Source organism: Eumetopias jubatus, unplaced genomic scaffold (genome assembly GCF_037043125.1).
Source record: "Eumetopias jubatus isolate StellerSeaLion01/CBP00866 unplaced genomic scaffold, mEumJub1_p1.0 scaffold_9, whole genome shotgun sequence".
Lineage (NCBI taxonomy): Eukaryota > Metazoa > Chordata > Mammalia > Carnivora > Otariidae > Eumetopias > Eumetopias jubatus.
In genome coordinates this window covers 115737808-115750543 of record NW_028274815.1, presented here as the reverse complement: position 1 = coordinate 115750543, position 12736 = coordinate 115737808, and the positions used below count along the sequence as shown (strand labels likewise).

The 12736-nt window shown below is 56.3% G+C and overlaps 1 protein-coding gene across 1 annotated transcript; it reads left to right on the top strand.

Moving 5' to 3' along the window:
- The first annotated feature begins 2581 nt into the window (after positions 1–2581).
- E2F1 (E2F transcription factor 1) lies at positions 2582–12417 on the top strand. The gene is made up of 7 exons (XM_028118824.2): positions 2582–2842; positions 7837–7927; positions 8307–8526; positions 9371–9523; positions 10584–10698; positions 10793–11015; positions 11151–12417. The coding sequence occupies exons 1-7, from the start codon at positions 2597–2599 to the stop codon at positions 11396–11398; spliced, it is 1296 nt and encodes a 431-aa protein (XP_027974625.2). The 5' UTR covers positions 2582–2596; the 3' UTR covers positions 11399–12417.
- Positions 12418–12736: the final 319 nt, after the last annotated feature.

The window sequence follows — 12736 nt, the reverse complement described above, 5'->3', positions numbered from 1 at the left end:
TGAGAGTACTTTACAAAACAAATGTTACCGTTATTGAGACTCTTTGGGAAGATATGGAGCAAGGAAACTCCATCTGGAAGGGGAATGTCGCTGGCTTTTTACTCTCTGTCAGAGTCTGGCTTGGTTATTTCAGATGAAACCTACCATTCTAATAATGGTGGCCTCTCTATCTGGGGAGAAGGGGACAGGCTGATCCCGTGGCTGGGAATCCAGTGCAGGCCAGATTCCATCACTGGCTGACCCCACAGTTCCCTACTTCGGAATGGGCCTCAACTTTGCCATCTCTACAGCAAAAGGCTTACACGGTCTCTATGGTCCCTTCTAGTGCTGAGTCTAGGATTTACAAAGAGCAATCTTTTCTTTCTTTCTTTCTTTACTTTCTTTCTTTTTCTTTTCTTTCTTTCTCTTTCTTTTCTTTCTTTCTTTCCTTCCTTCCTTCCTTCCTTTCTTTTTCTTTCTCTTTTCCTTTCTTCCTTCCTTTCTAGAGAGAGAGAGAAAGCATGCATGCCCCCGCACGCAGGATGGGGAGGGGCAGAGGGAGAGGGAGAGAGAGAATCCTAAGCAGGCTCCACGCCCAGTGCAGAGCCCGACACAGGGCTGGATCTCACTACCCTGAGATCATGACCTGAACCGAAACCAAGAGTCAGATGCTTAACCAACTGAGCCACCCAGGTGCCCCCTACAATGAGTAATTTCAAAAACGGCTTTGGAAACTCCTGCTGCTTTCCTAAACCACCTCATAGTTTATAGAACACTTACAGCAGATCCCCTATGTTTTTTATCCTGATGGCGACCCAGGAAGAGGCCAGGGCAATGTGCCCATTTTACAGATGAGGAAACTGGAGCTGAGAATCGTCCTAAAGGGGCTATAATTCAGGGCTGCACCACACATTTTGGTTATACCGGTATACTATTTGTTCTCAAATGTGAACCTGCATAAAAGTCACCTGGCATTGGGGGGGTGGGGTGGGTAGGGGATTGTTGGTGAAAATACAGATTCCTGAGCACTTAGAGATTCTAAATTGGCAAGGCTGGGGTGGGCCCAAAGTTAACAAGTGCCCAGGTGATTCTGAAACCAGGGGCTGAGGACTCCTTTTGGAGAGCCAGGGCCTCCTTGGTGTATTCTGTGTAGCCTCAGGCACCAGCCTGTTCCTTTCCTAACCTTTCTCAGCACCTGTTCTGGGCCAGACCAGTGTTGGGAGGAGGCCCTGTTGGAGCTCCCAGTCTGGTAGGAGAGGCAGATGGAGAAGCTGAATGTGTGGTCAGTGTTGGAACAGAGGCAGCATTGGGCAATGGAGGAAGTGAGTAATTACGACTCTGGAGGGCTCTCTGGAGGAAGTCATGTTTATTCTGGGCCTAGGGATTTGATCCTTGTTTGTGTATTAGCTCCCCTTTTTTTTTTTTTCCTGTGGGTCATCCCCACCAGATGGCAGGCAAGTTCATAGAAATGATTAAGTCTCACATCTCTGCCCTCAGAGCTGGCACAAGGCCTGGCACAGAGGAGAGGACAATATTGGTCAAATCAGCTGACCTGAGCAATGAGAAATGGCTGATGGAGATGTCCCAGGGCCTCCGGATTAAATGCATTTTCATGCTCAGCACCCTCACCTCCTCCCTTTGCGAGTTCTAACATGGAGTTAATGGTGGAAATTCCTCATCATATTCCAAACATTTGTTACCTCTCTTCCTCTCATCTTTTCACTAGACTGAGCTCTTCAAGGTCTGAACTAAGAATGGGGCACAGAGCAGGCTCTCAAAACGTTTGCTGAATAAGTGGGTGAATGAATGAGTTCAAAGCAGAAGCTGTGCATTGGCTATTGAAGAGATTCCGGCTAAAAGGGGGCTTACAGGAAAGCCCCAAGCTGCATTGGGCCAGATGTCCCTCCCCATTTCCTAGCAGCCCCCTTCTGCTCAGGCTCAGGGTGAGAGGGACAAGGCAGGTGCAGGATTTGAAAGTAAATGGTATAGGTGGGGCAAGTTGAGATGGGAGCGGCAGCTGGGGCTTTGGAGGTGGGGCTGAACCTAGAAAAGAGGAAGGGCAGTTTCTAGTGATCCGAACTGAGGTTGTTGGGGCTACAGGTGGCAGAGTCTAGGGGTCACGTGAGGTCTAAGTACGGTGTGAAGTGCAGAACGGACGCTCTGTCCTAAAGGTCTCCATACAGGGATCAGCAGGATGCGGTGCATCGGGGTGGGAGCGGGGCCACCACGCCTCGGGTAGGGACAGTCCCGGCTGGGGGCGGGGAGTGCGAAAGCTCCTGGCACCGCCCCGACAAAGCCTGCGCGCGCCCGGTCGCGCGATTGGCCGCGCCACCTCGCGCCGACGCCCCGTCCCGCCCACCGCCGCCGGTCCGGCGCGCTGCAGCCAATGGACCCCGTCGCCGTCGCCTACGTCACAGTCCGGACAGCCAATGGTGAGAGCGCTCGGCGGCTCGTGGCTCTTTCGCGGCAAAAAGGATTTGGCGCGTAAAAGTGGCCGGGACTTTGCAGGCAGCGGCGGCCGGGGGCGGAGCGGGATCGAGCCCTCGCCGCGGCCTGCCGCCATGGGCCCGCGCCGCCGCCGCTGCCTGCCACCCGGGCCGCGCGGGCCGTGAGCGCCATGGCCGTGGCCCCCGCAGGCGGCCCATGCGCGCCGGCGCTGGAGGCCCTGCTCGGGGCCGGCGCGCTGCGGCTGCTCGACTCCTCGCAGATCGTCATCATCTCCACGGCGCAGGACGCCAGCGCCCCGCCGGCCCCCGCCGCGCCCGCCGCCGGCCCCCGCGACCCCGACCTGCTGCTCTTCGCCACGCCGCAGGCGCCCCGGCCCACACCCAGCGCGCCGCGCCCTGCGCTGGGCCGCCCGCCGGTACGGACACCAGGGACACTGGGCCGAGTGCGCGTCTGGACCCCCGTGCAGACCCGGGCGGGGCGCGGTTTTTGGCCCGGAGGCAACGGGGGCGGGGGAGGGGGTGGGCCGAGGCTCCCGGGCTGGGCGGGGCCGAGCCTGGGTTGGGCCTCCGGGCCCCGCCCCGGGGTGCGGGGTGACCTCGGGCCAGTCCCTGTTTGCTCCTCTTCCCTGGGCCTCAGCTTCCCGGAGCCGCTCGAGGGTCAGACTCCGGTAATAATGGCCCACGTGTATTCAGTTGGCGTTGCCTGCATGCCAGGTCTCTGGGCGACTTCGAGCCAGCTAAAACTCACAACCATGCTGTGAGTGCAGTGTTGTCACTGTGCCCATCTGAACTGAGGCCCAGAGAGGGGAAGTGACTTGCCCCCGGTCATACGGCTGCAAGTGGTGAGGGTGGGATTTGAATTGAGGCCTGCTGGCTCCAGACCAGAACTCGTGGCAGGGTAGTGGGCATGGCTCCTTGGGGAGGTGAAGGGGGGTGTCCTGGGGCCAGACTATTGAAGAGTCATTGAGGAGACCCTCCTTCCTGCCTAGATGCTCCACTGCCAGGTGCAGGCCTGGGCCTCTGGGCCTCTGGGGACAGGCCTCCTGGCTGGGAGGCCTTCTCTGCAGGGGCGGGGTGGCTGGGCCAGCTGCTGATCCCCTCCCTCTGCCTGTCCTTCCATCTGCCACCCTCCACCCTCACAGGCCCTGGTTGCCATGGAGCCTCATTAGGCAGGCAGGCAGACCCCTAGGCCCCCAGGGAAGTCCTGGGTGGGCTGGGCCTCTTGGGAGCTGGAGTAGAGGCCCCCAGTGCCAGGAGAGAGTAAACATCCCAGGGAGATGGCTTGATAAAGTGTTCCCTGAGCAGCAAGAGGCTCAAGACCAATTTGGACTGGGGGGGCCCAGAAGAGGTTGCTGAATTACAGGGGACAAGGGTGTAGAGGCCTGAAGCTTGGACCTGTGGGCTGCAGGACTGGGTGTGGAGACCAGTTTGACTGGCAGAGCCTGTGGGTGAAGGTGGGGTGTGGAAGGCTGGCAGGGGGGCCAGGCCAGCCTGGCAGGATGGGGTCTCAGCAGGGGGCTTGGAGCAAGTGGGAGGGGTGAGGCAGAGCAGGGCAAGGAGGTGGAAGCTGTCCAACTGCTTATAGGGGCCTGGGTGGCAGCTGGTCCCTGAGGCATCCCGGCAAGTCTCCCCTAACTCCCTTGGCCCCTCGCCCAGTGCTGCCTTCCTTCCGGAATCACCAAGATGCTAATAATAATAACAATGGGAGCCACCATTGTTTTGAGACTGTTTTGTGTGTCAGGCTGTGTGCCAAGCACTTCACCCACTTAACTCAGCAACCATCCCGTTTTACAGATAGGGAAGCTGAGACCTAGAGGTGGTAGGTCATTCAGCTAGTGAAATGGTGGGACCAGTCCAGACTTCCTGAGGGGTTAACCAATTAGCCACTGGGATGCTTTGCCTCCTGGGGATGCTAATAGAGGTTGAAGGAAGTTCAGGGACCCTACTGATGGGTCAAGGGAGGAGGATTGTACCAAGGGGCGGGTCACCTATATCCCAGTGGCTTTTCTCTGCAGGTGCCAGCCTGGGGCCTGGACCTGAAAACTGCATTTAGCTGACTAACTGACAGTACTTAGCTGACCCCCAGGACCGTAGAGGCTGAGCTCCAACCTCAGAGGGACTGCCAGAGACTGGGCTGAGGAAATGTGCGCCACCTCACCCCCAGTGGTGTCAGGGGCAGCCTTTGTGGGCCTGAGCTTTCCATTCATTCAACTGTTATTGCGTTAGTGAACACCCAAGAGGTACTAGACACGGGCAAGCAAGGAGCCTCTGCCCTCACAGCATTGAAGCATTGGGAGCCATTTTCTGCCAGTGGGTGGGGGTGAGGCCTGGCACCATCCTGGAGCCAAAGTCCAGAAACATGGGCCCAGCTTTGGCCCTCCAACACTCCCCCCTCTTGTACCCCTGAGCTGTGGCCTCCACTGACCTTCTGCACTGGCATTGGTTTGGGGCAGTCTTTGAAACAAGCTGCAGGTTCAGCTTCTGCATCAGTGAGCATTCATTGAGCACCTCTTGCATATACAAGGCCCTGTACAATTCAGCCATTTCTCCTGGCCCTTCCCGTCCACTTCTATGCTGTTGTCACGGCTGTTTAAAAAACCAGTTAAATATGATAGACATTTGCTATAGAAAAAGAGTTAAGAGACTAAAAAGCTGAAGGATGCCAACCCCATTTTTCCTTCTGTTTTCTTTTCCTAAGCTTGTTTTTTTTTTTAAAGGTGGTAGCGACAGCTTTCTTTTTCTTAATTTTTAGAAACTGTAGTTTTTCCTTTATTTCTATGTTTAAACAGTGGGTCATCCATACTTTATAGATACCGTAACAGTCCCCTGTGGTTGTCCCCACACACACCATACAGAGGTTACTCCTAGAAGAGATTCTAAAATATTAGAAACTAAAGCAGAGAAAAATGTTTCATGAGGTTTTTTAATCCAAAAAGGGATCACATAAATGCATTGCCCTCAAATGACGTTTTTCTTGTCATTATGTCTCTGAGAGGATTGTGTCACCCTGCCTTAGTCCTCGACAGCTACGTGGTACTCCGGGGCTGGGGGAGCCACACTTTCTGTGGCTCCCCTTCCACAGGTGGTTGTTGGAGTGGCCCAGATTTTTTCACCAGTGTTCTGTGTGTCTTCACCTCTGCCTTTTTAGGCTCCTGTGCCAAGATCTCTAGAGAGCAGTGGCAGAAATGGACCTCTGCTTGAGCCCTTGCTTTGCGGTGTGGCATTGACCTGTCTTCAGGGGCGGGTAGGGGCCTGAGGAACAGGGAGAAGATGAGGGGTGCCGTTGGCAGGAGCATGCTAGGTTCAAGCCCAAGGGACAAGACTGGCTTTTGGGGGGCTGGCTTCTGGACAAGGCTGCCCGGAGGTCGGGCACATGGTCCATAGGAACGTGGGCTCTGTGCCAGCTTGTTAGGGCTCACATCCTGGCCCTGCCTCTCACCGACCTTTCTGAGCTGCAGGCCCCTTGGGAAGGGGAGGTCACCATGGCATCTGTTGCAAGGCCTGGGCAGAGGGTTTGATGACTGGATGCAGGTAAAGCCATTCTTTAGCAGTGCTTGGTACACCAGAGGCACTGGGCCTGTGCGAGCGCTTCTGTCCCCGGGACACTCGAGGGCATCCCCCAAGGCGCCCGTGAGGAGGGGGGTCTGGGCCTGGCGGCGCACGTTAGTTAACACCAGGCACCACGGCGGACAGTGACGATTCAGGCCCAGCGCCTGCCTCTGAGGGGGCACTGCCCTTCCGGGTGAGGCCAACACCTCTTCGGAAATTTGTAGCAAGAGATAATGTGGGGAAAGGTCGGGTTTGAGGCGCTTTGGCGGGAGAAGCGGCCCGGTCTGTTGCAGGATCAGAAGGACCTAAGTAAGTAAGGTGCCAGCCCACAGAGGTGGGAAGAGTCCGTGCGAAGTGGAGGGAGGCAGGGAGGGCGCTGCTAGGAGGGAGCCCCCGTGGGCTAAGGCTTGGAGGCAGAGGTCTGTGAGAAAACCCGTCTGAGCGGAAGTTCATGTGGAGAAGTGGCCGAGGGGGTACTAGGCTGGAGAGGGACAGATGGAGGTGGGGAGATGGCTGAGTGGTCCAGATGGGAGGAGACAGTGGCTGTGGTGATGGGATTTCTTGGCAACCAGGTGTGACGAGGGCATGGCTGCCGAGTGAGGTTCTAGCTCAGGAAACCCTGTGGGTGAGAGAGGGGCAGGTATGGCTGGTGTGGGTCAGGACGGGCCCGAGATGCCTGTGAGACTTCTGGGGCAGTCTCCATCCCCCAGTGTGTACGCCGGGAGTCCTGGTTCGGCCGCTTCCTGGCCGTCGGACCTTGGGCCTCTCTGGGCTCCAGTTACTTTATCTGTAAGATGGAGCCATCATTATTATTTTTAAAGATTGTATTTATTGATTTGACAGAGCGCTGGAGAGCACAAGGCAGGGGGAGTGGGAGAGGGAGACGCAGACTCCCTGCTGAGCAGGGAGCCCGATGCGGGGTGGGATCATGACCTGAGCCGAAGGCAGATGCCCAACTGACTGAGCCACCCAAGCGCCCCGAAACAGCCATTATTGTGCTGCTGGTCCATAGGACGGAATGAATTAACATGTGCAAAGCATGCGGTGAGCGCTAACTGCCACCATGTTCATAGAACCAGAGAGGAGGTGACTCGCCCAAAGGACCTGGCTCCTAATGGCTTAAAACAACAAGCACTCAACTAATACAACACTGTATGTTAATGATACTAGAATTGAAATTAAAAACTTAATTAAAATAAAACCCCAGTAACAAACATTTATTATTCATACAGACTTGTGGGGCAGGAATTCAGAGGAGACTTAGCCTAGTGCTTCTGGCTCAGGGTCTTGAGGTTGTAGCCAAAATGTTGGGCCAGGCTGCAGTCATCAGAAGGCATGACCAAGGTTGTTTCTAAGACTCATGTTGCTACTGGAGGAGGCCTCAGTGCCTTGCCACTTGGGCCTGTGTGACATGGCCGCGGCTCTGTCCAACATAGAAAAGGAGGAGGAAGCTCCAGTGCGTCTCTGACCCAGTCCAAGAAGTGACTTGTCATCACTTCCATCACACTGCTCCTTAGAAGCAAGTTACCAGATCTGGCCCATATTTAAGGGGAGGAGAATTAGGCCCCATTTTTGGAAAGGAAGAGTATCAAATTTGCTGACCTACTTTAAAACCACCACAGACACCCAGGAGGTAGTGGTAGAGCTAGAGCTAGAACTTGAACTCGGGTCTTTTGCCCTCCAGTTGAGTATCTGTCCCATGTGGTAGGATTGTGTCCCCTGGGATCTCCCCCTCCCTCACACACTTGGGGGCCTGGTAGAGAAAGTGGGGCAGGGGTGGCCCAGGAGCACCAAGCCCGAGCCAGGTCTCTTGTGGCCTTGCTCCTGGTTATTGGGCATCCTCCCGTTGTCTCTGCCACAGGTAAAGCGGAGGTTGGACCTGGAAACTGACCATCAGTACCTAGCTGAGAGCAGCGGGCCAGCCCGGGGCAGAGGCCGCCACCCAGGAAAAGGTACCCACAGAGCTTGGGCTCGGGCAGGCCCTCTGACCGGGCCCAAGTTGGGGGTGTGGACAGACAGACATGCTTGCAAAGTAAGCTCTGGTCTGTCAGGCCTGGACCTGAGCCAGGCCTCTGGGGGCCCCGAGGGGCAGCTGGAGTGGCTGCCTGGCATGGTTTCCCTAGGCCCTGGGGGGTGGGGAGTTCCCTAGCCAGAAGAGGAATGTCGTGTGGTTGGCAGGCAGCAGGCCCAGGCCCTCCCTGTTGGCTTCGCCAAGGGGAAGGAGCCATCTGCCCATCCCACCCCCATCTTCCTGCCCTGCACTGCCGGGAAGGCTAGCCTGCCTGGGTGTGGGGGTGGTGCTGAGGGAACCTTCCTTGCCTGGACCCCCAGGTGTGAAATCCCCAGGGGAGAAGTCACGCTATGAGACCTCGCTGAATCTGACCACGAAACGCTTCCTGGAGCTGCTGAGCCGCTCAGCTGATGGCGTTGTTGATCTGAACTGGGCGGCCGAGGTGCTGAAGGTGCAGAAACGGCGCATCTACGACATCACCAATGTCCTCGAGGGCATCCAGCTCATTGCCAAGAAGTCCAAGAACCACATCCAGTGGCTGTAGGTACCAGCCACTCTGGAGGGCAGGCAAGAGGCTGAGGCCCCGGGGCCAGGCCAGCGTGCAGGAGCTGATAGCGATCTCCACCGTGACTTGTCCACATCCTCGTCATCTCGCTGGGGAAACCAAGGCTTAGAGGGGGAGGTGGCTTCTCTGAGGAAAGTCCACAGATCTTACATCTGCAGCTCAATGCACCGTCATGTATTTCTTCGCCTGGGGAGCCACCATCCAGATCAGGGTGAAGAACGTGTCCAGCACCACGAAAGTTCCCTGTGCTCCTTCCCAGTTGTTGCCCGCCCCTCCTCCCCTTAGGTGATGACTATTCTGCCCTCTGTTGCCATCAGTGGGATTGTCTTAACACAACTGTTTGATTCTTGTTAATTCTTGTTTCAGTTTTCCCCTCTCACCTCCTTCCCTGGCCTTCCTACTCCCTTCTCTTTGACACCTCTTCCTTTTCAGTTTTTGGTGGATCATTCCATTCTGCACCATTTTTTTTCTTTCTACTCGACCACACGTCTTGGAAGTGCGTCCATGTCTGTATATCTTATATTCCCGGCCTTTTATACAACCGGATAGTGTTCCAAGGCATGCCTGTGCCGTCATCTACTTAGCCTGCCCCCTGTGAGGGACGTGTCGGTATTCACAGCCATTCAGGCCCGACTTTGGAGCCCAGCCGGGCTGACTTGGAGCCCAGCTTCCGCCCTCTGCCATTTCCCAGCCGAGGAGCCAGACCCAGAGAGGGACGAGGGCTTGCTTGGGCCTTACAGAATGGGCGGCAGCAGACTAGGTGCTGAGGGTTAGGGCTCCTGGGCCAGGAGCTGCAAACCCTCCGTTTGCTTCCTGCAGAGGCAGCCACGCGGCAGTAGGGATCGGTGGGCGGCTTGAAGGACTGACCCAGGACCTCCGGCAGCTGCAGGAGAGTGAGCGGCAGCTGGACCACCTGATCCACGTCTGCACCACACAGCTGCGGCTGCTGTCTGAGGACTCCGACAGCCAGCGATATCCTTGGACTGTGGGGGGTGCTGCTGCGGGGGACAGAACTGGCGGTGGGGCCCCATCCAAGTGGGACTAGGGAGGCGACCCCGGGCCCTGGATTCAGGAAGGGGCTCTGGCTTTGGATGCCAGCTCTGGGCTGAACACTTACTCAGTGTTAGGCTGGACAAATTACAGGACGTCTCGGAGCCTCAGCTTCATCTGTAAAAGGGGAAAGTAATCAATCCCCAAACTGTGCAGACTAAAACAAGAAACCCTAGTATGAACAGTAGCAAACATTTATTTAGTAGTGATTTGGTACATGGCAGTAGCTTCAAAGTTAGAGATCTAAGTTCTTATTTGCCTTTCATTCGCAAAAATAGAAACTTTTTAAGATTTTATCTTTAAGTAATCTCTATACCCAACATGAGGCTCAAACTCACAACCCCGAGAAGAGTCCCACGCTCCACTGACTGAGCCAACCAGGCGCCGCTAGAAACTTTATTTTAAAATAAGTGTTTTTTTGTTTGTTTGCTTTTTTTAGTGAATACCCAATTATGTGGGGTTTTTGTTTTTGTTTTTTCTTAAGATTTGAGGGGGAGCGGGAGAGCGCATGCGTGTGAGAGAGCACAAGAGCAGGGGGAGGGAAAAGCAGACTCCCCGCGGAGCAGGGAGCCCAATGTGGGGATCATGACCTGAGCTGAAGGCCGATGCTTAACTGACTGAGCCACCCAGGCGCCCCCCAAATTATGTTTATAAGTTTTGGAGACAACCACCAACTGACACCAAGGTCACGGGTCAGAATAAATTCTCAGCACCAGGTGTGGCGTTGCGTTAAGTAATTTACATGAAATTATTGCAGGCAGCCATCATTACTTTGGGATTTTGTGGGTAGAATGATCTCATTGTACAGATGTGGAAATTGAAGCTCAAGGGCGTGAGACGGTCTCAAGCACCAACTACGTGCCAGGCCCTGGGGTGGGGTATGGAGAGCACAGAACAAACTAAGTAGGTATGGGCTCTTAATGAACTGTCTGGGTGGGTGACCACAGAGGTCAGAGGTCATATGGTCCTTGACTCCACCAACCCTGGCCTACGTGACCTGCCAGGACCTTCGTAGCATCGCAGACCCTGCAGAGCAGATGGTCATGGTGATCAAGGCCCCTCCCGAGACCCAGCTCCAAGCTGTAGACTCCTCAGAGGTGAGACCCAGGACTCCAGATCTGCCCAGGACAGGCTGGGCGGGGTTGGTAGTCAGCTGAGCCTCCATTTACCCTGCCTGCTGCCTCCACCCAGACCTTTCAGATCTCCCTTAAGAGCAAACAAGGCCCCATTGACGTTTTCCTGTGCCCTGAGGAGACTGCAGGCGGGATCAGCCCTGGGAAGACCCCGTCCCAGGGGACAGCTTCTGGGGAGGAGGACCGGGCAGTTCACCCTGCCACCACCGTGCCACCGCCGTCATCTCCCCCTTCGTCCCCCGCCGCGGATCCCAGCCAGTCCCTGCTCAGCCTGGAGCAAGGTGGGTGAAGGGGGGGTGGGGGGGGTGGGTCAGGGTCCCTCTCCCAGCGGGGTGGGCAGCCACGATAGCCCCCTCTACCCTCCCTGCCCTCCCTGCGGGCCGTCCCCGGCCTGTGATGCTCCCCCGTCTCCCCAGAACCTCTGCTTTCCCGAATGGGCGGCCTGCGGGCCCCCGCGGACGCGGACCGCCTGTCCCCGCTGGTGGCGGCCGACTCGCTCCTGGAACATGTGCGGGAGGACTTCTCCGGCCTCCTCCCGGAGGAGTTCATCAGCCTGTCCCCCCCTCAGGAGGCCCTCGACTACCACTTTGGCCTTGAGGAGGGTGAGGGCATCAGAGACCTCTTCGACTGTGACTTTGGGGACCTTACCCCTCTGGATTTCTGACGGGGCTTGGGGGGGACCAGGGCCTCCTGAGATGCCCACCCTGTCTTTGCAGCCCTGGAGCCCCCTGCCCCTGGCCGTCCTCCCAGCCCAATTGGAAACGTTTAATTTATACCCCTCTCCCCTATCTCCAGAAGCCTCTAGCTCTGGAGTCTGGCTACTTGCCAGGAGGCTGAGCAAGCCAGGAAGGGAAGGATTCTGTTTGTGGTGTGTATGTGCATGCACCCAACACCCAACATGTGTGTACACGGGGTGAGTGGTGTGTGAGCATGTGTGTGTGCATGTACCGGGGAATGAAGGTGAACACATCTGTGCGTGCACTGAAAACACGCCCCAGTGTGTCCACGTGTGTGTGCATGAGTCCATGTGTGCGCGTGGTGGGGGCTCTAACTGCACTTTTGGTCTCCTTGCTCCAGGGGCCCCACGAGGCCCAGGGTGGCCACCTGCCCCCAGAATCCTGTGTGCTGACCAGGCCAGGTGGCGAGGCCTTGGCCTGCTTGTTTGCAGGACAGCCAGAGCACTTCTGTCGTCTTAAAGGTTTTTCTGATCGAAGCTTTAATGGAGCGTTATTTATTTATCAAGGCCTCTTTGGCAAGCCTGGGGCACCAGCAAAGGGTAGGAGGGATGTGGGACTGATGCCCCAACTCCCTATACCCCTGAGCGGGGCGGAGGTCCCTGAGCTGTTCTTTGCCCTACTCCGAAGGAGGTGAGGCCCGAGCGGTTTATTTATTGGGAAAGTGAGGGAGGGAGACTGACTGACAGCCATGCGTGGATCAAGGGGGTGGTCCCTCCCCAGGGGGTCACTGCAGGGCCCCAACTGCCCCCCAGGATGGATGTGAGATGGGAAAGGTGAGTGGGGGACCTTCACTGACAAGGTGGGCAGGAGGGGTGGGTGAAGGGCTTCCGCTAGCCCAGACCACAGGGGCCCCTCTGCCCCACTCATTGCTCTGCCCCCCCCCAATCTGCACTTTGATTTACCTTCCTAACCGCTCTGTTCCCTCCTGCTTTGGTTTTAATAAATATTTTGATGGTGTTTGGGCTGGGTTTCGGGACTATGTACTGGGAGCAGACCTGGGGGTGGGAGAGGTCCTGGTTGCTGGGAAAACGCCCCTTGTCTATTTTTCCTCTCCCTGCCCCTGCTTGGTTTCATTTCATTTGAGCCCCACAGCCACAGGAAAGCTAGGCTTTGTCACCATTTTTGTCCTAATCTTAAAAACTGATCCAGTGAAGTAGTAAGCGAACTCCCCTCCTTTCCCCAGAGTCCCATAGAGGCCACTCTGATTGCTGTGTTCCTTCCAGATGTTTCTGGGCATTTGAAAACCCGCAACAAATAATTACAAC

Bases quoted from the DNA above. Each gene is read 5' to 3' on its own strand.
- E2F1 (XM_028118824.2), top strand. From the start codon at position 2,597: ATGGCCGTGGCCCCCGCAGGCGGCCCATGCGCGCCGGCGCTGGAGGCC. The intron at 2,843-7,836 runs GTACGGACACCA...TCTCTGCCACAG, and splicing joins CTGCGCTGGGCCGCCCGCCG to GTAAAGCGGAGGTTGGACCT. The intron at 7,928-8,306 runs GTACCCACAGAG...CTGGACCCCCAG, and splicing joins AGGCCGCCACCCAGGAAAAG to GTGTGAAATCCCCAGGGGAG.